General features: G+C 43.8%; 1 protein-coding gene across 3 annotated transcripts in view; it reads left to right on the top strand.

Moving 5' to 3' along the window:
• The first annotated feature begins 4,465 nt into the window (after positions 1–4,465).
• ACAN (aggrecan) overlaps positions 4,466–25,221 on the top strand; it is a 48,574-nt gene continuing 27,818 nt past the window's right edge. Inside the window, exons 1-4 of one of the 3 annotated variants that reach the window (XM_069867241.1) lie at positions 4,466–4,495; positions 4,597–4,856; positions 24,207–24,283; positions 24,806–25,177. In XM_069867241.1, the coding sequence (XP_069723342.1) occupies positions 24,214–24,283; positions 24,806–25,177 (442 nt within the window). In that variant the 5' untranslated portion in view covers positions 4,466–4,495; positions 4,597–4,856; positions 24,207–24,213. Of the gene's footprint in view, positions 4,857–20,062; positions 20,173–24,206; positions 24,284–24,805; positions 25,178–25,221 lie in introns of those variants that run through there. The other 2 variants (XM_069867243.1, XM_069867242.1) reach the window with 2 other exon arrangements.

Here is a 25,221-nt window from a genome sequence, read left to right as displayed (position 1 = left end):
ATCTGAGCAGAAACACAGAAAACAGGCCAGCTCACCACTTTCCCTACCCTCCCAATTACAGGCTCATTTGTCTCATCAGTCAGGGCACAACGTGTGCTTACTTTGGAGGTGCTTGGCTTGCTCCTGCTGTGGGAGGTGTGGAGGCTCAGCCTGCTGCCTCCGCTACCTATTTCCCAGCCATAGCTGCAGGTGGTGAACTTGGACTGGCAGGTAGATGGAATCTGCCTTTTTTCCCCACCACCACCCGGATCCAAGCATGATAAACATTCTAAATGGCAGCCTTGCCCTTGAGGAGCATCGCTGCTTCAGAAAAGACAACTTAGCAGCGCAGGCAAACCCACTCCTGAGCTGTCACAGTGGATCAAAGCCTTTACTAGCTTTAAAAGAGGAAATAGGGCTGGAAACAGAGATGCTCTGGCTCTGCTGCCATCTTCACCTGTAGCCTTCAGCAAGTCATTGTACCTCTGCACGTCTCAGTTCCACACGGTGCCAGGCTTTGGACAGCACCACCTGGCAGCAAGATCTCAAACACTTTATCTAAATGACTCTGTGATGGCTGATCAAGAAATATCTACTGCAATGTGTTTTGAGCTGCTCAGACACTGACAGAAAAAGCACAAACAGTACTTCTTGGGCACAAGCTCGAAGCTCCTGGGCAGCCCCTATAGCTCCAGTATCGTTTCCTGAAGACTTGTCACAAGCTTTAATTGTGCATCACCCCACTCACCTACTTTTGCACAGAGTAGCTGGGATCCCATCGCTGTCCTCATGTCCCTGCTGTTTTGTCATTTGTCTTTTTTTTTTTAAATGCCTAATTAGCTTTTAATATTACTCACTAGTTCTAGAAAGAAGCATTCTAGGGACGCAAATCCCTCCTTTTCATCCTGAGAGTAAGACAGGGATTTGAGCCGAGTCGCAGGACGGCTGAACTGAAAGTTGCAGGGCAGAAGCAGTAGTTCACAGCAGCGAGTGGTTTGATTGTTATAAGCAGTTTGACATTTTTATTTTTGATTCTACTATTTGTTCTATTTCTTTTGTTTCCCTTCTCTCTCTCTGCTAGAGAGCCACCTAAGCCTGCCTTTCATTGCTTTTGGAAAACTGCAAGAAACTATCATCTTAGCTGATACCACCTCCTTCTGCCTGGCGTTTTTTTCCTTTCCCACCTGTTTTAATTCAGTGACTGCTTCCACCATACAAACTCTGGGTATTCAATACTTTTCACAGCAAAGTTACCATCCACTCTTCCTTGGCCATAGGGTTTGTTCACTGTTCAAATACTTGCGCTCTCTGAAGTTTGAACTTCACCGAGAATAAACCTTCTTTAATTCTGTAACGATGTGTAAAAAATCTTGCCTAACTGTAAACACTTTTGCAATGTATTACCTGTATTTCAAAGAGGTCTGAATTGTTGCTTCCTCACTTTAAATTAAAAAAAACAAAAACTATCTATGTGACTTGTGTCGGCCTGGTCTCAGCTTAAAATACAAACACACACAAGAGCAGTTTATGAATCACACTTTCTCTGAATATATTAAGCTATTTTTCCAATCATTCCTGATGCAGACAAAACTAAGAGAACCAGCAGGTACTAAGCAGTTTCTACTCCTTTCCTGAAGTTGCTAAGAAACCAGTTTGTGTGGAGCATCACATTTTCCTAGCTGGTCAGCTCTGAAATGGAATTTTCTCTGTTCCCTGGCTTCAGCTCACCGAAGGTTTAGATAGGTTTTCTTCGCCAAACCACAGCAGCAGCAGAGGGTACAGAAGGCTCACAGTTATTCCACAGCAAAGCAACTAAACGTATACATTTCCCAAAATGGAAATTCTTTGTGTTACAGAGAGAAAGGGCTGTGGTCAGGCACGAGATGTTTCAGTCTCATATACGTGAGCCAGAACAAAATCAGTAAGGTCATATTTCATAGCTCCTGTCTATGTGCTTTTTATCCCCACCTGGAAATGCAGAATCCTGCCTAAAGCAAGAGCTGTCATGCCCCATCTGACATGTGTTTTGCCTGTCTCCTCTCATTGCTACAATTACATGCTAGAGACACCCCAGCTAGTGAGGAGAGGAGGCAGGCAATGCTCCAACCACACAGGCTTTGTCACTCTGAACCACCCAGCAGCTGGAGGTGGTGGAAGCCCCTGGGATGGATCTGAAGCCTTTTGAGTAGGTGGGAATGCCCCAACTTGACCCCAGAAGATGGAGAATAAAATTTGTTGAGGACAGGCAGCACTCTTATACACTGAAAGGAATGTGAGGTGGCAGAAATAAAGACCAAGGGTTTCAGATGGGTTGTAAACGTGCTATCTTTTCTAACGGTTGTAAAGTTTTCCCTCACTGCCCTTTTAACTTTTTATGATAAGGGCACCTGGAAAGTGCCACCTAGCACTTAACTACCAAAAAAAAAGAGGAGATTCACACCCAGAATCTGGTCATGAATCACTAAGATGGAATAAGATACTCATGGGAAGAAGTATCTCCATGCTCTGTGATCTAGAAGCATTATCTGTCAGGATGATGGATGCATGGCTCTCAAAAGAGGGCACAAATGTTGCAAAAGGGTTATAAGCCTCAGGTTTAAAAGTGAGACGGTTAAGAAAGCAAGCTTTGAAATGAGGCATGGGATCAAAATAATTCACTGAGGGAGGAAAAGCTATTATATCATAAACCAAAAGGCAAAATTGGGTATTGGGAAGAGACAGAAAGTGCCTATACTAAAGATCATGCTAAAAGAGAGAGGGACTGAGGACAGGCATGTGATTTGCGTACAAGGAGGGCACAGAGAAAACGTGACATCCCCCAGCTACTCCAGCCAGAGTCAGGGCACCAAAACCATCACATACCTTTAACATCCAAAGCACACCAGAGGAAAAGTGTGCATATTGCATCAGAGGGGGGAAATCCTGTTTAAGGACCTCCTTATATTCAGTTTTGAATTTCACCTTTACTTTAGACTAGTGATGTTCTTTTCCACACTAAGCAGCTTTCTCCATCTCCCAGCTTTAAAAAACTAAGGGCTTCAAAAATTTCTCCCTCTCCCCCAGAGAAACAGCAGTGAAAAACAATGCTGTTGAGACTTTATAGAATTCGATCTATAAAATCATTCACCTTTGTCTCTTTCTCTTCTCTCTCTGATAACCCAAGTCACATCCTGTATGAAGATTTCCTTTGGGCTGGAGACACTAAGTCTCCTTTAGTGGAGATGTGCTGGCAGAAGGACCCTCACTGAGGAGCTGGGAGGATTATTTACTACCCAGGCAGTGTCATACAGCTGTATTTCTGCACTTATGGTCACTCCACCTTGATACCTTGGAGCGGCCAAAATGGTGATGAACATAGAGTCAAGAAGACTGAATCACAGCGTGGATAGTCTTAGCCTGAGCTGGAGCCTTCTTGCAAGCCTGAAGAACTTCAAACCCAGACCTCTGTCCACCTTCCAGTTTCACCACTGAGGTACAACAGTTTTTTTGATCAGAAGATAATTCTCTCAGCTGTGAAAATCTCAGCAGCTTTCTACCCCCTCTCAGCTGCCATCTGACCCCCTTACAAGCCAAGATGTGGGTCTACAGCAACAGACTTCTTTCCTCTTCCCTAAAGAGAACTTTTTCTCTCACTCAAAAGTACTAGTGTGCTCAGCCGAAAAAAAAATAATAATCAAAGTACATTACAGCCTCTTCAGCACTTTGTTACAGCACCAGAATTACCAAGGATTCAGTCACAGGATCCACCTCAAAGTCTTAGAGTGTTTGCTTCAGCCTCTACCATTCATAGATACTTACAGGCTCTGTATTTCTTCACAGCTCACTCCAAATAGTTGTTTTTGTTTTTTTTTTTTACAAGTTCACTCCCCACAATCTCCTTTCACTGCCTTTACATCACTTATCACACCTGGATGCTCCAGGTGCTTCCTATTTCTTAGCATTGAGCATCCCCTCCTTCCCTCCACACCGAGCTCCACAGCTTCATTGCCATCACCTGCCTCATCCTCTGCAGCAGTCAGTAGAACCATGCAAGAACCCTAAACTTTCCTGTGAGCTATTTTCTTTGTGCTTCCCAGTAAATCTCCTCATTTTTACTCAGACTGCAGTGATATTGACTGCATTGCAGAAGCACATACTTTGCTCAGGTTCCTTAATTAGCTTCATCTTATTTTAGTTTGCATAAACCACGTTCTCCTTTTATTACATAAATATTTCTTCTCTCTCAACCACTTGTGGTACTCCAGCCAGTTTGCTCCCAAACCAGAGGGCTAAATTTAATTCCCCACTCCCCATTCAGCTTTCTCCATTTACAGTATATTTTTGGTCATGCTTTTCCCCCTCCCTTTCTTTCCTTTTCTTTTCTGAGGTTTTTTTTTTTTCCTTCTTTCCAAGAGGCTGGGCTTCTTTTTCTGTCCGTAAGCCCTCCTATTTCCCCCTGCCCCCTGGATGCCTGCCTACCTTTACTCTAAAATCCAGAGGAGGATCCAATACACTTAGTTTGCCAGCTCTTCAGGAGGTATCTAAAGAGGCTGACAGGAGCTTGATGGTCTCTCTTGCAGCCAGTGGCAGCTAATGTGGTCTGAAACCCTCTCTCTCTTTTTTGCCATTCACACACAGTACTTACTCTTCAAGCCTGCTGCTGCTGCCACTGCCTGAAAGGACCTGAAATACTACACAGGGAATTTTGATTTCTTCTGGGGGGAAAGGGGTAACAAAAAAAAAAAAGGCAGGAAAACTCATCTGGAGATTGTGAAGAAGACATACAGTAACAGCAAGAAGCGGCAAGCTCTTTCCTTCTTGAACGCCGATAAACACCTTGTTTCTCTGCCAGGTGTATGAGACTTGGATTCTGGAAGCACTGCACTGAACTGTTAAAGGTAACATATCGCGCTTTCGTTCTTCCTCTCTCTTTGGGAACTTTTTTCTTAACTTTCCTATTTCTTTCCTCGGTGCTCTAAAGATGCAGGCTCTCAATCAGTGGATTGGTTGTTTCCCTGGTGAGTGGCCAGCAGAGAAGTGTGAGAAAAGTTGTAAACTGATTGAGCCTGAGCTTCTCCACAGAGGTTCCCTTCCGCAAGCTGCACTGCTGCGAGAGGGAAGCCTGTGCCTGCCGTGCCTCTTGGCACAATGGTCCTCACCAACCACCCATTCACAACAGGGAGCAAACCTATAGCCAGGCGCAACAACTGTGTGTCAAGTTCAATAGTTGGCTTGGGGAAGGGAGGGAAAAAAACATCTGGCTTAAGAAATATACAGCCAAAACCACGAGGTAGGAGAGCAAAGAAGGGATAATTCCCATTTTGCCTCCCCAAAAGACCCTCTGGCCCATTGGCCATTTTTTGTGATGGATTTCAGCTACTGCTTGAGCCCTGGTGAAGTGTCTGATCCCACTTCTGAGCACTGGGGAAGGAGGCTGCCGTCGCGCTGATTCGTTGCAAGCGTCCTGAATGGCTGTTGGGTTTCTCAGGATTATCGCTCTCATCAGTGTCATTGCTTTGCTACAGGGGAGGCAAAGGGCAATCTCTGAGCTAGAGGGGTGTTAAGCTCTACAGAGGCTGACAAGTTCAGAAAGAGAATGAAAAGAGCCTGGGTGCTGGAGTTTGACAGCGTGCTCCCCTTGCATGTGGATGGCAGTGACCAGCAGTTGGCAGAGTTTCCTGGGTTATTTCCAGTCAGCTGCTTCGGGCGTTACTCAGTACCTGCACTCTTTCCGAATCCATTCGCAGATGAAGCATATTTTTAGAAATAGTTTGGAGAGAGACGAGTTCTTCCACAGAAGTAGACAAAGCAATATGGTTTTATTTTTCAGGATCTCTGTCAGAAATTTCTTCTTTTTGTTCATTCACTACTTTTTAAGACTTCATTTAAACTTTGTGCTAAGTAACCCTCTGCATGTAGCAGAAAGCGTGTATTTTAACCTTTTCTTTTTGAGTTGTTTAGCCAAAAAAATTCAATTTGAAAAACTCTCCTAGCTTTCTAAAATAACTTCACCAGATGTGCAAAGGGGGGACATCCCACAACAAAATAGTTGGGAGAGAGGAATTTTTTAACATTCCTCACTGTTTTGGTTTTCATCTATAAGTTCCTGAAAAGAGTTGTTGGCTGGGCGGAGGGGCCAGTAGTTTGGGGACTTCTTCGTAGGGTCTGGATCCTACGAAGGGAGTGCAATCCCGCGCGTTTTTTCGAAGCAGAGCTATGTGCTTCTTTGCTTTGGTTGTTTGATGTTATATTTTCCTGCTGGCTTCAGAGACCGTGTCATCCTGATAGGTCAAAGGGGAAATGTTGCCCCTTTCAGAGATGTCTCGAGTTGCTGCCACAGGGAGAAAGGGGAGGCATCGCCTCCCATCATCACTGGACAGGGCAGAGAGTAAGGGCTGGAGATGTATCCAAGCGCTCTCAGCAGCCTGACTGTTCTTTGGGGGAAAACTTCATCTGTTGCACTTGAACTGCTGTTTAATGTTTCCTGTAATTGACTCCTCGTACAGTAGCAGGGACTGACAGCAGTGCAAGGGCTGGAGGATGGATGAGCAAAGAGAACCAACAAGATGGGAAGTTGAGAGTGTGAAAGAGGTGGAGAGAAAAACTTACTAAGGAAAAGAGGACGTGAAATAAAATTTAGCAGAATTAGTACTTTCTGAGCAAACAGCAGCTCATCACCATAAAATACTACCTAATTGGAGAGGAACAATGAGGGGATTAGAGGAGAAGATGATGGATGGCATCACATAAAAGACAAATAAATGAATGACTGAATTTGTAAATGAAAAGGGAGACCAGATTGTTGTTCAGTGCTCTGGTATTAGCCGGGGATGCGTGTGATAGAAATATCTGGGACTCCAAAATCCACTCCATTATTCGTCTTTTCTCTCCTCTTCTCTCTCTGGGGGCAGATCCTCTGCAAACCTAAGCTGCGCAGATCCAGTGACTTCATTGCGTTCCCATACTGACTTACACCCGGCGGGAATGCGGGCTGGTGGAGGGCCAGCTGGTCTCATTTTAAAAATCAACAGGACCTTTCTTAGCTGTCTGAGACATCTTTTCCACCGCCAACCTCCTCCATCTCCTCGCTTCCCCCTTTCCCTTGCCAGTGGTGGGACACTGCTCTACCACAAGACAACCTTCCCTAAGCTGCTCTCTTCCTCCTCATCATCCTTTCCCTCCCCAAACCTGCCGTAGCCTTCATGTGTGAAACAAGTTGGGCTGTGTGTGCCGCTCTCAGGCAGCTTCCCAGCAGAGGCAACAAAAGCCGTGTTCATAGCAGGTCTGGACCACATACGGAGCCAATACGCGACGGCTGCCGAGCAGCCCAGAGCAGCCGAGGTTGTTTAAAGAGTGAAAAAGAGAGAGAGACAGCAAAGAGAGAGAGCTGTTATATATTAAAAAAAAAAAAAAATACTTGAGCCCAGTGCAACAACGGAAACCTTACAGTTTACTTTTAAAAACTCAGTGCTTCCTTGTGAGAGGGCAGAACAGCTCAGCCTGTGTGCGCGGAGAAGGTCTGTGGGCTCTGCCTGTGTGTGTACAAGGGCGGGTGTGTGAGTGCTACCTCCCCTCCCTCTCAATGGACTCACAGTATAAATCTAAAGAAGCTTTTTGTTGGCCTGATGAATAGGCAGGGGGTTTTGTCGCGCTACCCGCACAGCCTTTTTTGAGATGATTCACACCAAAATTTTTTCCTCTGTGCGCTTTTTGTTAGGCTTTCCCTTTTTAATAAAAATTTCCATTTTTCCCTTGCATGATGTTCCCCTTTCCCAGCGATCGCTCCATACAGACCAGAGAACAGAAGGGTTGGGAAAATGATGAGAAATACCAGAATAACTGGATTTAGGTCGAATAAGCCTCCACGTGCTTTAGCTGTTGAAGTGCCCAAGGTGTTAAGTAGCAGCCCAGTGGACTGGTTGGCTCCAATTTCCTTCCCCTGCTTTACAAGCCCAACAGCTGCGCCATCAGCTTTACGATCCAATGCTCCCAATGGCTTCAGCCCCTTGACAGAGGCTGCGACCAGGCGAGGATAAGGGAGATGATGTGAGTTGGGCACCTAAGTCCAGAAGCCACCAAGTCTCCAGCTGTATAAGCTATGTGGAAGCAGTTTGCGAGTAGGATTTGCCTGCAGGTTTGCATGGCTTTGCCTTTCCCTGGGGCTGGCAAAGGAGAAAGCCTTTCTGTGCTTGGGAGCTGGAGGGCAGGACAGAACAGAGGCCACAGAAAGGGCTCTGCTGAGAGAAGGGGGCAAGAGATGCAAGTGGGGGAACGGGGAACCTCTGACAAACAAAATGGCCTGGGTTTTCATCTTTGTAGTAGATCGTTTCGTCAACTAAGACATGGCAATTCGTGGCTTTTTTTCCCAAATGCAAGTGCAAGCCAGAGGACACCTGGATCAGTTCAAGCATAGGGAACTCAAGTAAAGATTTCTACCTTGCAGCTCTGTTCCCTCCAGGTTGTGACCATGTCCTGGTAATGTGGAGGCTTACGATGGAAAGTGGCTGTGACCACTGTGAAGAATTTGGGTGATGGGATATCCAGGGGGAGGCAGGTCAGTGGTCTTTGACCTCGCAGCTGTACTTTATATTGTAGTTAGTGAGGCACCGTGTGAACCTTGAACATGGGGATAGTCCTTGTTGACAGGGAACTACATGGAAGCCAGGGATCTTGGTGCTGCACAGGGGTGGAAGGAGCTGCATCCAGCCTTGCTCCGTGCCCAGCCATGGATAGGGCAGGTCCCATGGGAAAGGCACTCACTTCAACTGAGACCACATCAAGCAGCGAGAGACAAAGGGTATCTGCAAGCAAAACCACATCATATTGTAGGGACAAAGTGATCAGGACAGGAAATTTCTTCTGGCAGGGTAGTGCTCATGGGTTAGGCCTGAGAGGAGTAAAACTGTCTATTAAGCCATGACCAATAAACGTGGCTTACAGCAGTGGGAGAATATGGAATGCAAATGCTCATGCTTCAAGGCATAAGGTAACCACTAAATGTCCAGTGTTTAAAAGAAACGTCCTTGGCAATTTATTCCCTATTTTTTTGATGATAAGAACTTTGCTCTGAAGCTGGTGATATAGGTCTTGTCCAAGACAGGATACTGGCCTGGACACACCATTGTTTTCATCTGGTCTGGCAATTTCCATGTGCCTTTCTCCTCTCAAATGCCCTTGGCTGGAACTGGCTGGAGGACTTGGACACTTTATTAGCAGTAGTGTAGAAAGCCACTGAAGGACAGAAAGAATTGTCTATGATGACTGCAGGAGATACTTAATAGGTGAGAAATTTAAATAGGAATAATTTGACAGGGGAAAAAAAAAAAGATCCATAGGGAAATCTAAAAAGAAATAATCAAGGAACCTCTCCCAACAGAGGTTAGATCACAGACCAGAGAAGAAAGGTGTGTAGAGGCCAGCAGCTGATAAACAGGTGAAAATTATGATGCTGATCACTTGCAGCTGGAACTCCCACCCATCATTCACACCTCCTCTGAGAGAGCAGCCACTGTGCTGGGGATTGAATGACCTGTAATCCACAGCAAAACCTGCTGCTCCTGCTGGATTCCTGTGCACAGTCAGGGATAAATACCCCACCACAACCCTGTAAATCCCTGGGCACTACAGGCTTTGCACAGGGCAGGGGCAGATTCAGCAGTTTCTCTAGCACAAATTTATTGACTTCAGGAGATTACTGTGGCTTAGTAGTACTGTGGTAGAGCAGCCGTAGACCTAAGTGTAATTAACATTACATCATCTGTACCACGGTTTCAAGGTTGAAATAATCACGTAGTTCACATATTGGAAATTACAGGATGGCTTTCATATAAATGATTAACTGTCACTATTACTTACCCCAGAAAAATAGTTTCTATGGTTTTGGTGTATAAATAATACCCTGTACCTCTATAGTGCTCAGCTTCAAAGTAATTCTTCAGTGCCGTATAATGAATATCCTCCTATTTTGTAATAACCGGTCTGCAAATGATGTCTCTTCCTCTGTTGTAAATTATACCTTACAGTTACTGCCACTGTTGCTATTGCATTCAGTCTGGTTAGTAAACAATACTCTTTCCCTACCATTGTATCTGGGGTTTAAATAATACCCTGTCCTCATACAGCAGTTGGCATCTAAGTGTCACCCTAATCCTGCTCAGTACTTGGGAGTGCACAGAAGATCCTGCTGCTGCAGAACAAATTGCAGCTTTCCTCTCCATAGTATTTACCCTCTAAATATTACCCTGCTGGTTTATATAGCACTTATTGTATAAATAATACCCTGCTGCCTTTTAGTAATTGATATGTAAGTGATACCATCAGACTGCAGGGTACTTAGTTTGCTAGTCTGTCTGTGAGATTGGCTTTAGATGACATAGCAAGGCTGTGCAGTGGAGGACACTGGGGTGCCAGCTCAGCCCTTGGTCGCAGCTACATGACATCTTCATTTCAGTTCATCTTCAGTTCTGTGCTTCCAGCTCCCACTAACATACCCAAAGTAACTTTGAATTAGCCAGCCCAGGGACCATCCCCACTCTGACCAAGACAGCACTGGTGTGGGCTACAAACCTTCCTGAGAATTGAGATAAGTTCTGGGGCTAGTCGTCCTCTGCTGGACACCACACTGCCATGGCATGAGGTATAGCCAGCTGTCAGCTAGCTCAGACTTCTCTGCAAGATCTAGTGATGGTCCTCTGGAAACAATTAGGACAAGTACCCCTCAGTCCTCAGCTACATTCTCCGTTAGGGAAATCATGTATTTTCCCCTAGAGACCCCATTTCAAAGAATTAATGATCTTCTGTCCTTCCTTCTGCTAGCCCCACTAGATATTTGCCTTTAGTCAAGGTAAGGTGGTATCTCCAAGAACATCTTGAAATGCTGGAAAATAAATATTCTTCGGCTAACATAAGCCCTTTTCCAGCTTTTCAGTCCACACAGGCCACCTCACTTCTGCTCTGGTTTTGGCCAGTTTAATAAAATTGCCACTGTCAAGTGACTTAAAATTGACATCCTACTTCGAATAAGCACACCAAAACAGCATAAACCTGCAAAGGTTTTGAACATTATGCTCATCCCTTTCTTTCCTAGGTGTTAAGGCTCCCCACTCCCCCTGTATCCTTCATGGCAGCTCAGCTGTTCACATGTTGTTGGAAAGAGGGTGTTTTGGCAGCTTCAGAATCAGTGTAGCATCAAAGACAGTAAGGTTGGGTTTGTTCATGCTTAAAATTCAAACATCTATCTCATACTGCAGTCTCAGAGTGATGTTGAAGCTTTACTCATGCTTCTGTTACATCTATTGGTGAAAGTGATGATACTCAGATACGTTGGTTGACACCTTTTCTTTAATCCTGGAACAGTTTATTTCCTATTTCTTTTATTATCCAACTGGATTGTTCCCTATTCTGCGATTGCGAATGTTTTTCTGTAGATCTGCACTGCTTCATCCATCAGAAATTACTCTCTCATCTGTGCTGTTGGTGTAATTAAACAATATTTTTAAACTGACTGAGTATCAGGGTATTAGACATTTAGATAGCTGATTGCATTTATCTCACTTATAAAATTATTTGCTTTACCAGAAGTTGCTTTAGGGATTCAAAGCCATGTTTTGCAGAAGCAGCAGAGTGCCTGAAGACACAGAGAAGTTCGCTTGTAAATACCATTAGATGTCTCATTTATCAGTTTGCATCTTTCAATTCCTAAAGACGGTGGCGATTTGGCAGGAAATCAGGGTTTTATGAAACATTCCGCAAGATCTCCTGGCATTCATGTTGTGAGACCACACTATATCTGTTGCTGTTGCATCAAAACTTGGATTCAAGGTCTCTTAAAGCTCAATTTAGAAGCCATCTGCTAATTTTTTTAACAACCAGTGGGGTTTGTTTCTCTTGCTCTCCAAAATATTTCCTTATACCTTTCACTCTCTTTTGCAAAGTCCTTATAGTAGGAAGGAGATCACATTGAGTTTTTCAGGGAGCAAGCACAGCCCAAAGGGAGAGGATGTCCAATGACCAAACTCTGAGGGCCAGAACGAGCTATAGCCTTTCACCTTCCCAGTATACTTCCACTAAAAATCATTAACTTAGAGCATGACTTATTCAACCAGGTTTGCAGGAATGCTTCTCCTAAGTCATGGAATCATAGAATCAAAATATTAAAGAAATTTTTTGTTTCAGATGTTTAACTTTCAACAAGTTTTCCTGTACATCACTCCTGTTGTGTGGTTTATTTAAGTGATGTGGATCAATGTGCATTAATGCTGTGATGGCTTTTCAGGAACAGCTATGGAATTTCCATGATCCGCAGACTGCTCTGTGACACTGCCCAAATGTTATATATGATTGGATCCAGTTCTCAGTCTGTGGGTAAAACCCAAACAGTATTTTCCTTGCTCTGTTGTCTTATGGATTTAATTCTTTTTCTGTCTGAAAGCAGAGTGCTCTGTACAAATGTGGAGTTTAGACTCCCTTTCGAGAGCTCTCCCTGCTGCCTCTTTGAGACATGCAAGCGGTTACTTGTCTAGACTGGATTTTAATACCAGAACTCAGGCTTTATGTTCCTAACCTCAGAGGTAAATGGCATATTTTCTACTGATTCCAGTGGTAACTGGATGTGGCCATCAGATAATTTACCTGCCCATCTTGATGGAGGAATCGCAAAATAGTTTGGTTATTGTAATTACTTGCCTTTATATTGGTCTTTTATGCCAAGAGTATAAACCAAATTCTATTTTTATACAGTTTCTCTCTCTATTTCTCTTGTGTCTGAGTTGAAATACCAGTGTAGCATGCTCTAGGATTTATTTCAAAGCCCACATGTCCTCCATCAATGCTGGACCATATTTGCTGATTTGAAACAGTTTGTTAGGCCGTTATTTTGCCTACAAGGAGATCTATGTTGGTGTCTTTCTGTTTCCCAAAATGTGGGCTGTTCCACATGCATCTGGAAAAAGAACTTTTTCTCTTGCCCTTACAGAATGCTTCACAAAATGTGGGGCAACATTTTGGCTCTCTCCCTGAACCACATCTCAGGAATTTATTTGCCTCTCAGAAACTTTCTATTCCCATCTGATTGCTGGTTTCATTTCCTCCATACCTCAATTTCTCTTTTGGAAGGTATGACATATGGACTTTGCTTAGCAAACTCTAGATTTTGGCTTAACAGCAGTGGCTCTCCAAACATCCATAGCTTATGTTAAGGTTAAATTTCTTTCCCTTCACAATCTACACCTCACAGAATGATTTAATATTTCATGTAAAAGCCTTTCTTTTATTCAGGATTCCTGTGGTCTCCCCTAATTTACATTGATGCTCTCCAGGCTTTATCAGCAGCGTACACTCTAGATTGTAAGATCTGTAAGGCAGAGACTGTTGTCTGCCTGTGCTGGGGTGATTCCATGGAGCAATGTGATCTGAGCTATAATGAAAAGATTATTGATTTGCATTCATTGACCTCAGTCTGAAACTAATTTTGGAGAGGCTAATTGTCTCCGTCTTGCTCTTTCTTCCAATGTCATACCATCACAGCTGCTTCATAACTAACACCACGCCTATGCCCATTTGTAAATTCTTGTATATGCAGAGAGAAAACTCTCTGTATACGCACCATATATTTAGGTCAAGGAGGTTGGTTGTTTTTAAAGTGCAATGTTTCTATTCTTCAGGTTAGTTTTGCCATGTATTGGAAGGAAACAGGAGTTTTGTGAAGACACTGAAATCTCTTTTAGAAAAAAAGCAAAAGTCTATGATTAGTTTTGGATTGAACAATGGGGTTCATATGACTAAAAATTACTAAAAATTCATCCTTTCACGTTTGTTGCTTGTTTCAGAAAGTGTTTGTTAGAAGGATTTTCTTGCAGAAGTTTTGGACTGACCCAAACCAGAAATTTCAGCCAAGGGACTGAGATTCTTCTACCAATTATTCCCTCTCGCATTCTAAAGGGTCCCATTATCTTTTTTTGCTGAGTTGATGAATACAGCGCCCAGAGACTGACATCCACCTTCATGGAAGAGCCAGTGACTAAAAGAGGACAATCTTTTCCATCACCTTTGTTCCCTTCCCTTCCAGCTCACCACTAGTCTCATGAAGAAGGGCTTAAAGCTGTTGAGGTCTCTGCTGTATTGTCTTCTCTATGGCAAACCCCAAACCAGCTTGTTTGATTGTGAACTATTTTGTTGTTATCTTCTTTCTTGTTTTGTTTTGTTTTCTGCTGTACAATTTGGCTTGGTTCAAAAGCATTACTATAGTAGAAAAAAACAAGAGGAAGATTTATTTTCTGCCTGAAGTTCCTGTTGGTTTCTCCCCAAGAAGAAAAGAACAGGCTGGACCAAAGGCAGGAATTACTGTTTGGATGAAGTGACTTGACGAGTGTATAGGAGTAGTGGATGAGTGTCTGTGCCCAACAGGACTGCCCCTGGCAAGCAGAGCTGAGCATCCATTAGTGTTCCCAACACAGTGAAATCCCCTCGGAACTGATATCAGGACAGGGCAGATGACTGTGCTTTTAGATACCTTCCTCCCCAAAAAGGAATGGAGCAACACTAAAATAATTAGGGACTTTCTTTCCTGAGCCAGTTAAATTCAGTCAAATACATACTGTGTGTCTTGGCTAAGAGGGAAGAGGGTACTGCATGCCAGAACAGTCTCCTGGTAAGTGAACAGTTTGAGCTCACAGAAAAGGACGGAATTGTACAGGGATGCAGGACTACCAGGTGCCATGAGATGGTGTTGATGGGGGAGTGGCTGAGAATGAATATACAGGGGAAAAAAATGAAAGAAGAGATAGCCTGGTGAGATTTTAACAGGGCCTTAAATCCTCCACACATGTACAGGAAAGCTCATGGTTTGTACAGCCAGACGACAGCACGAACACTGCCCCACTGAGTACCCTCCTGCTGTGTGACTCAGTCCCTGGAAGGGAGGCAAGCGGGAGCACATTGTCTATGGTCTACAGAATCTTTCACCGCTGCTAAAACTGTCAAGAAAGAGACAAAGTGGACGGGAGAAGCTGGTCTAGGAGGAAATGAGAGGAGACAGCGATCCATTCTCCTGCTGTCATGCATGAGGTAGTTTCAGGGGATGCAATGCCGAGCCATTGATTAAGCTTTCCTAGAACTAAAGAACAGAGTGAAAAGCTGCTTCTCCTTCTTAATCCTTCCTGTACCATTGAAGCTCCTAGATTAGTACAAGCTGGCATGGCCGTTTTGTGCTCAGTTTAGTTGTCAGAGTTTTTTCTGGCAGAGGAAACTGAGCAGTAGGAGAGTCTTCCTCAACACAGCCTACGCAGCAAGACCCTCTAGTCTGAATGTGAAATCTGTGGTCTCTGTTTATACTGTGTGCCCTTCTCCATAAACTAGAAAGTAAAGCCAGCCCAGTGCCTCCACAACTGAGGTTTGTCATATCAGTTCCAGACAGCAGAGAACTTTAATGAAAACTTAGTCCAATCTTTTGGTGAAGACCCTTCTTCAGACACTGAGGTACACGGGATCCTTCATCTGCAGTAGCAAAACTCACACTTGCATTATGGCTGGGGGTTTGTGTTACTGCTAGAAAAAATACCTGAAATCCTACTGATTAGAGGCTTGAGAGGAAAAGCTCTTTTACTTCTAGGAGAGCAGGAACTCTTCTGGAGTTATGAAGAATAAAAATTCCAAGAGACTGGTAGATTTCAAATCTTCCAGATTATTTATGGCAAGTAGTATCATTCACTTGGACTCTGTCTCCTGAACAGCACATGGCAGGTTGTCTCCCCACTTTCCAGCCAGTAACCACAAAGGCCCAGGCCCTCTCCCATGCCATTTGCCCTTTTGTCTTCCAGGTCATCCCAAAGGGAGGATCGAGTCAAGATTCCACCTTCCTAGAAGAACTAAACTGTGTATGTCTTGAATTTATGAGACAGGAAATCTACTTGGGAAGAAAGCTAGGACTGAAACAGCTTCGTTTAAGTAAATCTAAGCACAGTGTTTACACAATGTCTGGAATTAATGCAGGGAAAACTTTCAAGTGCCAACTTTGGACAGAGAAAATGGGGAGCAAAAAAGAGGCAGATATTGAGACTAAGATGAAGCTGGAAACTCTTCCTCCAAGTTGGATGGAAGGTTTCTTTTACTGCTGTAAAGCACCAGCATCATGCTATACTTGGTAAAGGAAAGGCCAGATAGGATGTGATTGCTCAGCTCTCTCTTTTGTGTCCAAGGTGTGACAGTATGACATTTAGTATCACCAATGGTGTGTATTCCCAGCATGGATGGCCTCGTCAAAGATCATGGTGTAACATGAGGCACATCAGTAGATGGTGTCCTTTCCAGAGTAATGGGCCATCCCCTAATCGAGGTTAGCAGCTGCTGCCACTCAGCCGAGCTTTACCTGTCCCACACTAGCTCTCTCAGCACCTGAGAGGACCTACCTGCCTGTTTAGCTGATACCTGCTTGGAGCACGTAGTCATGTGATGATTTAGAGACGCCTTACCAAGTTAATGGAAGGAAAGTTTTCCAGGTCCCTCAGTCTTCTCTTCCTCCTGTACTGTACTGGCTTAGATAGGTCCACAGAAACAACAGCTTTCATATTTCCCAGTGGGTTTTACAGTGAGCCAGTACATTCGAACAGAAAAGTCACCTGAAGAGCATGCTCTTGACTTCCTCAGATCATGGCCCAAGCTGTCATCTTCACATCTGACATCCAGGGTGGATCTGTTTTCTCTGCTTTTGTGTTTTGGTGTGTTTCCTTATGGTGTCTAGGGGAGCTTCACTCAAGGCTGGCAGCATCTCCAGAAAACAGGTGTCGATTGTTATATTCTTTCCCTGGGATATAATTGTTTACCTGCCTGTCACTACCAAAGAAGGGTGATGGATAATTGTCATTCCAAGAGACAGCATATCCTGGAGGAAAGAGATTTACAAGTTCCATTGCTTCTTTGAAGATTAAATTCTTCCTTCCTATCCCAAGCTCCCTTACTTGCTGGCAGAGAAATGTTTGAGCCACTCTTAAATGTTCTCAACCAAGACATCTATTTCATAAGGACACTAATTGGTCTGTAGAAGTTTCTTTTTCTCCCCTTGGAGTAGAGAGGATTTTGAGTGCGAGCTTCAGCTAGTCTCAAAGGCTCATTGTTCCCTCAAATTCAAAGGCTCTGAGGGCTGTTTGAACGTGGCTCTTGTTTTGCATATTGAGCAGACACTCAGAATCATGGCAGGTCAGGACTTGCTGCTGATCCCACACCTTGCATGAAAACCTCCAGCTGTCATCTGCTTGCCATAATGGACATTTCGCAATTTTGCTGAAGAGAAATTGTTGGAGGTTGTGTGACAGTGACAGACAGTTCCAGTTTTCCTTCAAGAGAACTAGTTTTGGGGTAGCCAGTGGTATTGGTTTCTATTGTTCTGGAGCCTGCGTGTTTAGTTTGCTTCTGATCTCTTTAACTGTTTGTGGTGGAGGACAGAGAGGAGCTCTGGACCACACATTATGGCTAAGGTGCACTCTGATAACATCACCAAAGTGTACTAGCAAAGGTATTTCTGACTGTTCATTCCTGCAGTGGCAAGGGGTGCTTGAGGACAGGAGCCAGCTGAGGCTCAAGATGAAACCTGACATTATTCCCAATCTTCAACTAATGTTCTCTGTTTTGTGCCTTATCCACTAAGAACATGCCGGTGCCACCAGTTTGCCGTCTCCTGCAGGAAGCCAGGCAGCCAATGCTGCAAGACTGTCAGTGTGTGTGGAGGACTACATCCTCAATGACAAAATATCTGAGCAATTACTGCTGTGTGTCTTTCTGATTGGGGGAAAAAGGATTTTATTGTTCCAGGGACAGTTTCAGAAGCAGGGCAGGCAGGAGCAGCATCCAAGTTACTCTGTACATAAAGACCTTACTCTTAGAATGGTTTGGAAGCCAGACAGAATGGAATATTTCTCCTATTTTCTTTACAGCTGAAAAAACATGAAAAATCACAGGAGTGCATTTATTGCCATATTTCAGTTCCAAATTTTGCCTTATTTAAAAAAAAAAAAAAAAGAAGGAATAAAACTGGTTTTGCCCATCCCCCTTGCCTCCCCCCTTCCTTTCCTCCCATTTCCTGGACCAGGCTGAGGTTTTTAACAGAAAAGCTCTCAGTCCTGCACAGAGGCTGGGAACATGCAGAGGGACAATAAAGTGTTTGTTCGTGGAGATCATAGAGGAACAGTCTGTATTTTACACGGTGAAGAAACCACCGTTTGACACTGAAGCCCACAAGGACATGGGACATGCTGTCTAAACATACATAAGAACCCTCCTGATTATGTCTCTGCTCAGTGATGGTGTCTCCTCAGATCTCATCAAACTCTTGCTCCCCAGTGCTGGTGCCTGAAAAGAACAGCGCTGAGATAAGGCTGGATGGAGGTGACTGCGTGTCTTGGTGAAAATAAGGTCCGTTCCCTGACGGGGAATAAACATGGTATGGAAAAGCAGTTGAGCAGAGAGAATCCAAGGCTAAATGAGCTGGTTCAGGAGCCTCTTTAGGTCAACAGTTTTAAAGGAAATATTTTCTTTGGAAATACGTTTATGCCCAGGCATATCTTCTAGGTAATAAGTGGCATTTTATTAGCTGCCAGAAACAATATGTAAGTTTAAAATGACCCATCCAAAGGGTGACAGCAGGATTAGGAGTGATGAAAATAAATATAATTGCAACAATGGTGATTAACATGGTCTGGAACAAGCAAAGGCCACAGGAGAAACTGCAGATGGAACTCTATTAAAATAGACTAGAACAGAAAAAATACCTTCCAGCAAGCAAGTTAGACTGTGCTGAAAATGGGCCACCTGGCTATTTTCCACTATACAGTCTTACTGTGTAGGCACTTTGTTGGACTCTCACTGTGGCGACTTTTCCTTTTCTTGCTCCCTCTGGATTCTTCAGTCCTTTGCAAACCAGGGACAGGACAGGAACAGCAAGGGATTAGACCTGTCTATGCATATGTACACACTTTCCTCCGCACACACTTAGATTCTCAAATAAACATATTTATATGCAGCCAATTTAGGAAAACCTGCACACAATCTGATACAGAGGCATGGCCTAAGGCATAAAATAAAGTGGCAATAAACTTTAGTGAAAGGGACAGTTGTTCTCTGGGGTGGAGAGCTGAGCCTACCAGCATTTCCTGACTCCGTCTTTTTTGGAAAAGCAGGAGCTTTTCCTGAATTCTTCCTGGCCCAAGATGAATTGGAGAGGACCTTATTTCTATCTTGGTCACTGGTTAGAGAAGGTAATATGGCCAGGATTTTTGTGGCAGTTTGGTTGGATTCTTGTTCCTCCAGACTGTGTGGTACTCTGCACATGGACAGTTATTCTGATGCAGAGACGTAGCCATGACTTTGCGTAACTTGTCCTATCTCCTCCTCTCTTTTCACCACAAAAGCTGCCTGCTCCAGCTGTTCTCTCAGCAAGTACAAATGGAGTTTTGCAAGAAAGTAATCTGCAGGGCTAGTAGGTGTTTCTTGAAGAAAGTATAGTGTGATTGTTAATGCTTGTGTGTAGGGCTCTGTGCTGCAAGAATTTGTCCCTCCCAGTGGTCCCCACTAAAGCTTGGAAAATCTTCTCTTAGTAGTCACCCTAGGAAGAGCTTCACCAAAGTATCTGCAGAACTCTTTGAGGTGACCTTTTTCTACTAGAAGATAAGGACCCTGCAACAGAACTTCAGTCTGTCAGCAGTGACCTGGTACATCCTACGGATTCAATATCTCATAAAGTATATTAGCTTTTTCTAATGGCCAGGCTACCTTGATGATTTTCAAAAGAGTAGTTAAATGAGGTTACTTCTAGAGGCTTGTTTTATCTATGACAATATGGTAGGTGTATTGATTGTATTCCCAACGTGTTGCTCAGGTCAGCTTCTCTCCTTAGCCATTCAGCTATAGGTGAGGTCCAATCACTATGATGCTGAGCAGGGGATGTTTCTGTCACTGGTTAGCCTGTTCAGGATTTAGTTCACCTTTATTCAGTCATGCAGCTCAGGCACTTCTTTATCCCAGAAAACTCTTCCTCTGTGCCAAATCCCATCTCAGTAAGCACGTACTGTTCCAGGTTGGTTCTCTCATATGATGAACTGTGTCTTTGTGCTCCCTGGGCAAGGCTTATCTAATCTGAACTCACACCTCTGTAGAGACAACATCCACATTTGAGCTAATCATCCTCTATGCTTTGACTGTCAGTGGATACGGACCATCAGTTTTGAGGTACGTGCTATATAACGTTTTAGATGTTGCCTTGAAATGACGGGAACAACCTCCCTGGTTCCCTTAGATAGACAGACCCTGTCTCCATCATCTGCGCTACCCGTGACTGCTCAGACAGACCTTTGTCTTTACTTACTTCCAGAACTGCTCCTTCAAGCAGCTTTTTGCTCATTACCATGTACTTGTACATCCTACTAGAGACAACAGGGAGTAGAAGTAGTGCAGCATGGAACCATTACTGTAATAACATGATGTAAATCAAAGGCATTCCCAGCATAGTGAATCCTGACTAGAACTGTGTGCAGACACAGGGTTGCATCTCTTTGGCATGCTTAATGGGAATGAAAAATGGAGATCAACATTGCAAACAGCACCCTGAGGAGTAGGTTGGGTTTCTTACTGGCAGGGAGTCAACGCTTTCGCAGAATACACCCAGAACATTGTTATTGTGATTTGTTTAACCACTGCTCAAAAAAAAAAAAAATCTGTTGCCTCTGGGCTTCTGTGGGATAAGAGAAGATTGGGGTTTTTCTCCATTGCTAAATCAAACTGCAACAATACTTCTGGTCCCAGCTGTCATCATATGAGGCTATTTTCCCTTGGGAAAGATAGGTGTAAAGCTTGAATAAGACTAGGAGTACATGAGCTTGTCTTAGCTTTTGGAACAAAGTGAATTTCCTCTATTTAGGGCATTTTGTTCAGTGATGTTTAATTGATGCACAGATGAACCTGCATTCCTCCAGCCTATTGCCAGCATACACAGAAATAACAATTGTGTGGGACTCAGAACAATACCACTTTGCTGTCGGCATGGATTCTAAAAAATCTTCTCAGCCAGCCAGCTCCTGTTATATTTAAATGCTTCTGTTCCCATGCTGTAGGATATTTTGATTCTTTGGTAGGCAGTCCAGGTCTAAAGTTGCCTGTCTCTCTTGGCTGAGTTTATCGCTTGACACTCAAGGCCGTTCATCTTACTTGGATTCTGGCAAAATACAGAGCCTGCTGAAAGGTACCTGATTTTCAGGAGCCTGGAGAAGTAAAAGATTTTATTTAATGCTGGAGCAGGTTTCATGACTAAAGACTTAGTTACTAATGGCTACAAGAGCGTCCTCTACCTGAATCCTCTCCAAGTGCCTTCTGCCCTGGAGGGTCCACCTCAGCTTGCACGACTCGCGTGATTTTTGCCTTCATATTTCTCCTTTTGTCCAAAGGATGAGAATGTAGAATATCCTGGAATGGCAGATTTGGGATTGTGAAAGTAGGAATAATCTGAGCCTACCCTACAACTTCAATTCCTTCCAGGGAGACAGTTCTCAGCTGATGTTGGGCTGGTCCATACTGGAAGCAGTAACCTATTCTAGGAGGGCTCTGGAGGCACAGTTCAACAATTATTTTTTCCTGTAGGAAGCATTCCTCTAACCAGAAAAGAATATGCTTCAGAGAGTGGACTTCAGCTTCCCCTTAAAGTTTCAAGACATGCTAATGCACTTTAGCATCAGCAGCTTCTGCTTGAAACATTATTTGTGCACTGCTGTCAATTCTTAGTCTTCTTTTCTAGTTTCCCCCATAAGGCATTTTCTAGAGCCTTCAGATCCTTGCTAGTGGATATCTTCTGCACCGTCTTTATGATATCCTTATGCAAACCCAGAGGCACATGCAGTGTTCCCATTGCTTACCATAATGCGCTGACAAGTATTCCTGTTTGGTTTTACGTCAGAGAACAGCGGTAGCTGTCCTGAGTGACTCTTCCTAGGATACAACATCCTATTGTCAAGCATGTTCTGCATCTTCTGTATAATTTTATATTTGATTCTACTAAAATGTAGTCGATTTGGAAACATATTGGATCTATTACTGCCCCCCTGTAGATACCCATTAGAAATACCTTCTTCAATGTCACTGTCCCTCAGATGGCTCCCTTAGAGACCTGTCAGCTAGTCTTCTGCTAAACCATCTTAATGTGTGTACTACCAACATTGCATACCCTCGTGCATGGAACCCTATGAAAGTCAAATGTTGTCAAAATCTGGTTACATTAGATTACAACCATGCAGGCAGCTTTATCAGACAAATGTAGAGTCACGCCAACTAGTAAAATCAATTTTAGAAGCATCTGTTTCATATACAAGTGCCTCAACTAAGATTAATATTATGCCTGGTCTTCAGTGCTTAATGAGTTGAAGTCTGTATCAGATTTTCCATTATTTTGCCTGCAATTTATGTCAATCAAACTAGCATGTATTTATGAAGCTCATTGTTGTATATCTTGGCTGACTATTAGCACAGTGCTTTGGTATTCGGGACCTGTCCTAGTGCTCCAGCGCACATTATAAATGAACATCAGTAGGCCAGCAATTCACTCAGCCACCTCGTTAAGGACTCAGGTACGGCTGTTTAGCCAAGCTGATTTCAGACTGTTTATTTGTAGCAGATGGTATTTCCCATTTTCCTTAATTTCTGATGAACAGGAGGCACTTCACAGCCCATCCTATGGGTGAATTCCCCATCATTGTCGAGGTACTGATGGCCAAACACTTCAACCTCTTCTGCAGTGTGGCAGTTGACTTGGTACTGTCCATCAATAGAGGAAAATGATGAAGTCAACTATCATGCTGAAGAGAAGTTCATAATATATTGCTTATGCAGATATCATTCCTAATGGGAGAGAGACCCAAACAAACTCACAACTCCACAATTTCTCCCTGAGGTTGGCACTTACCTGATATTTTATTCCCACACCCAGTAGAAGTTGATATGTCCATTTGATCTTGTTCAGCCCTACAGCTGTAAACTTAAGCTTCCATGCTTCTCCGCTGATGTGTTCCCGCCCTGTTCTCTGCTGTTTTCTGCCAGTGTAGCTGTCTCTTTTAACTAAAGGTTTCAAAAATACAAGATTTTGTGATGAGTCAGGTTGAAATAAATGAGTTCATGGAGGTAATTTTTTTCAGAATTGAAAGGCTAACACTGGACTGTACAGAATGAGGTATATTTTTTGGACTTTCCCTGTGCCAGTGAGGATATCTAATAGACATTTCTGCAAGGTCGATAGGCGTATACATGGAGTGTTCCCCATCAGTTGAAGTCAGCTGGGATCTTTCTAGATCACAGGAGTTGAACAGCCAGTATTTGAACAGGTGACCTCAAAGGAAACACCAGTGATTCAGTAGGTGTGGTCCTTCTTTCTGAGTCAGTGCTGAAATGAGACAGCAAATGATGCCGGGTTGCCAGGGGACATGGTTTTTATTTGAAATATTAAAACTAACTCAAGCATTTGTGTCTACTTAAAATCCCATGATATGATACTGAATGATAACCCAGTTAGGATTAATTTAGTTTGTCTCCCTATACTGCTTCTGCAACTCAATACCAGGAGGATGCCCCTTTCCTTTCCTAAAGCTTCCAGAAGTATCAGGTTGCTCTGACTAGTTGAGGGATCCCAAGACGATATTTTTAAGGTGGAATTAAGATGCTCAGATTTGTATCCTGTGGGTTTCTTGGATATAGTGTTATAATCTCGGGCTTTTCCACTATATAGAACACAGATTTCCCTTCAGAGCGTTTCAAGGTATACAAAATACGTCCATGCATCCTGCCTGGGAGCCAGTGTTGACTTGTATGGAGGATGATGGTGAAGGGCAGCTCCTGTTCTGAGGTGAAGGCTTAGTAGATGTGACAGTCCCTCTGGAATAAATACAGAATAAGTGTGGAAGTCTGTTATAAAATTGTCCTTCTGCTCCACAGGGAAGACTGAATCACAAAAGAGATAATATAATGAGTGATCCGTAGTAATACTTCAATGTGCTGCACATAGCAGAGCATCTTATTTATTTGTCACTTGGACTCATTTCCTGAAGCAAGAGGCTTCTTTGAGACAGCATTTTTCTCCAAGGATCAGTTTTCACTGCCAGCCACATGTAGGAGGCTTAAGGGGCAGCTGAAAGCTTTGCACCACGCTGCAGCAGCATCCCCAGCACTCAGCACCCTATGAACCTACAGCTGTCATAAATCCTTTCTTCCTGTGTTGTTTCTTGCAGGTAAACTATGACCACTTTGCTATTAGTGTTTGTGTGTTTGCCAGTCATCACAGCAGCCATCCCTGTGGAGCTCTCAGGTACGTGCCCTGGACACGGGAAAGTGGGACTGAGCAATGTGCTGCACTCTGATCCCATCCCTGAGCATGGTCAGCTGCCAGCAATAAGTGTACCCAAATTCTGATCTCTGTACACACAAGGCTCCTCTATCTGGATGGCTTCTACGCCATAGCCTCTCGCTGTTCCATGTACTTGGGGAGTTAGCTCTAGGCAAAGGCAGATCTATGGGGAAATTAAGGGAATTCCAGTATTCCCCTTTTTAAACTCTGTCAGGTGTGATCTTGAAGCATGGGCAGCAGTTACACTGCAGTAGCCCATTCCCATATCCAGAACTGATCCAAAAGCAACCATGTCACAAAGGTCATGGTTCTAACTTCCCTTTCTGGAAGTTATTTTCAGCAGACTAAACCAAAAAGAGTAAGTCTCAATACGTGGGTACAGGTTTGCAAAGCAGATCATAGCATTGAAGTATAGGGACAAACTGGATATTTTGGATGTAATATATTATTGATGTGACAATTGCTTTGTTTGGGAACTGGCAGACAGTAGTGATGGCCTGGAAGTGAAGATACCTGAGCAGTCTCCCCTGCGTGTTGTCCTGGGAAGCTCCCTGAACATCCCCTGTTACTTCAACATCCCAGAGGAACAAGACACCAGTGCTCTCCTGACCCCAAGAATCAAATGGAGCAAACTCTCGAATGGGACCGAAGTTGTCTTGCTAGTGGCCACCGGTGGGAAAATCCGGCTCAACACTGAGTACAGGGAGGTGATTTCTTTGCCGAATTACCCCACCATCCCCACTGATGCCAGTTTGGAAATCAAGGCGCTGAGATCCAACCACACTGGGATTTATCGCTGCCAAGTGATGTATGGGATTGAGGACAGACAAGACACAATAGAAGTCCTAGTGAAAGGTGAGATCCTTTTCTTTCTCCTTCCCTCAACAGTTTGCTGCCTC

The sequence above is a fragment of the Phaenicophaeus curvirostris genome, chromosome 12 (genome assembly GCF_032191515.1).
Source record: "Phaenicophaeus curvirostris isolate KB17595 chromosome 12, BPBGC_Pcur_1.0, whole genome shotgun sequence".
Taxonomy (NCBI): domain Eukaryota; kingdom Metazoa; phylum Chordata; class Aves; order Cuculiformes; family Cuculidae; genus Phaenicophaeus; species Phaenicophaeus curvirostris.
Note: the sequence above shows the minus strand (reverse complement) of the source record. Positions and strands in the feature narration are given on the sequence as shown.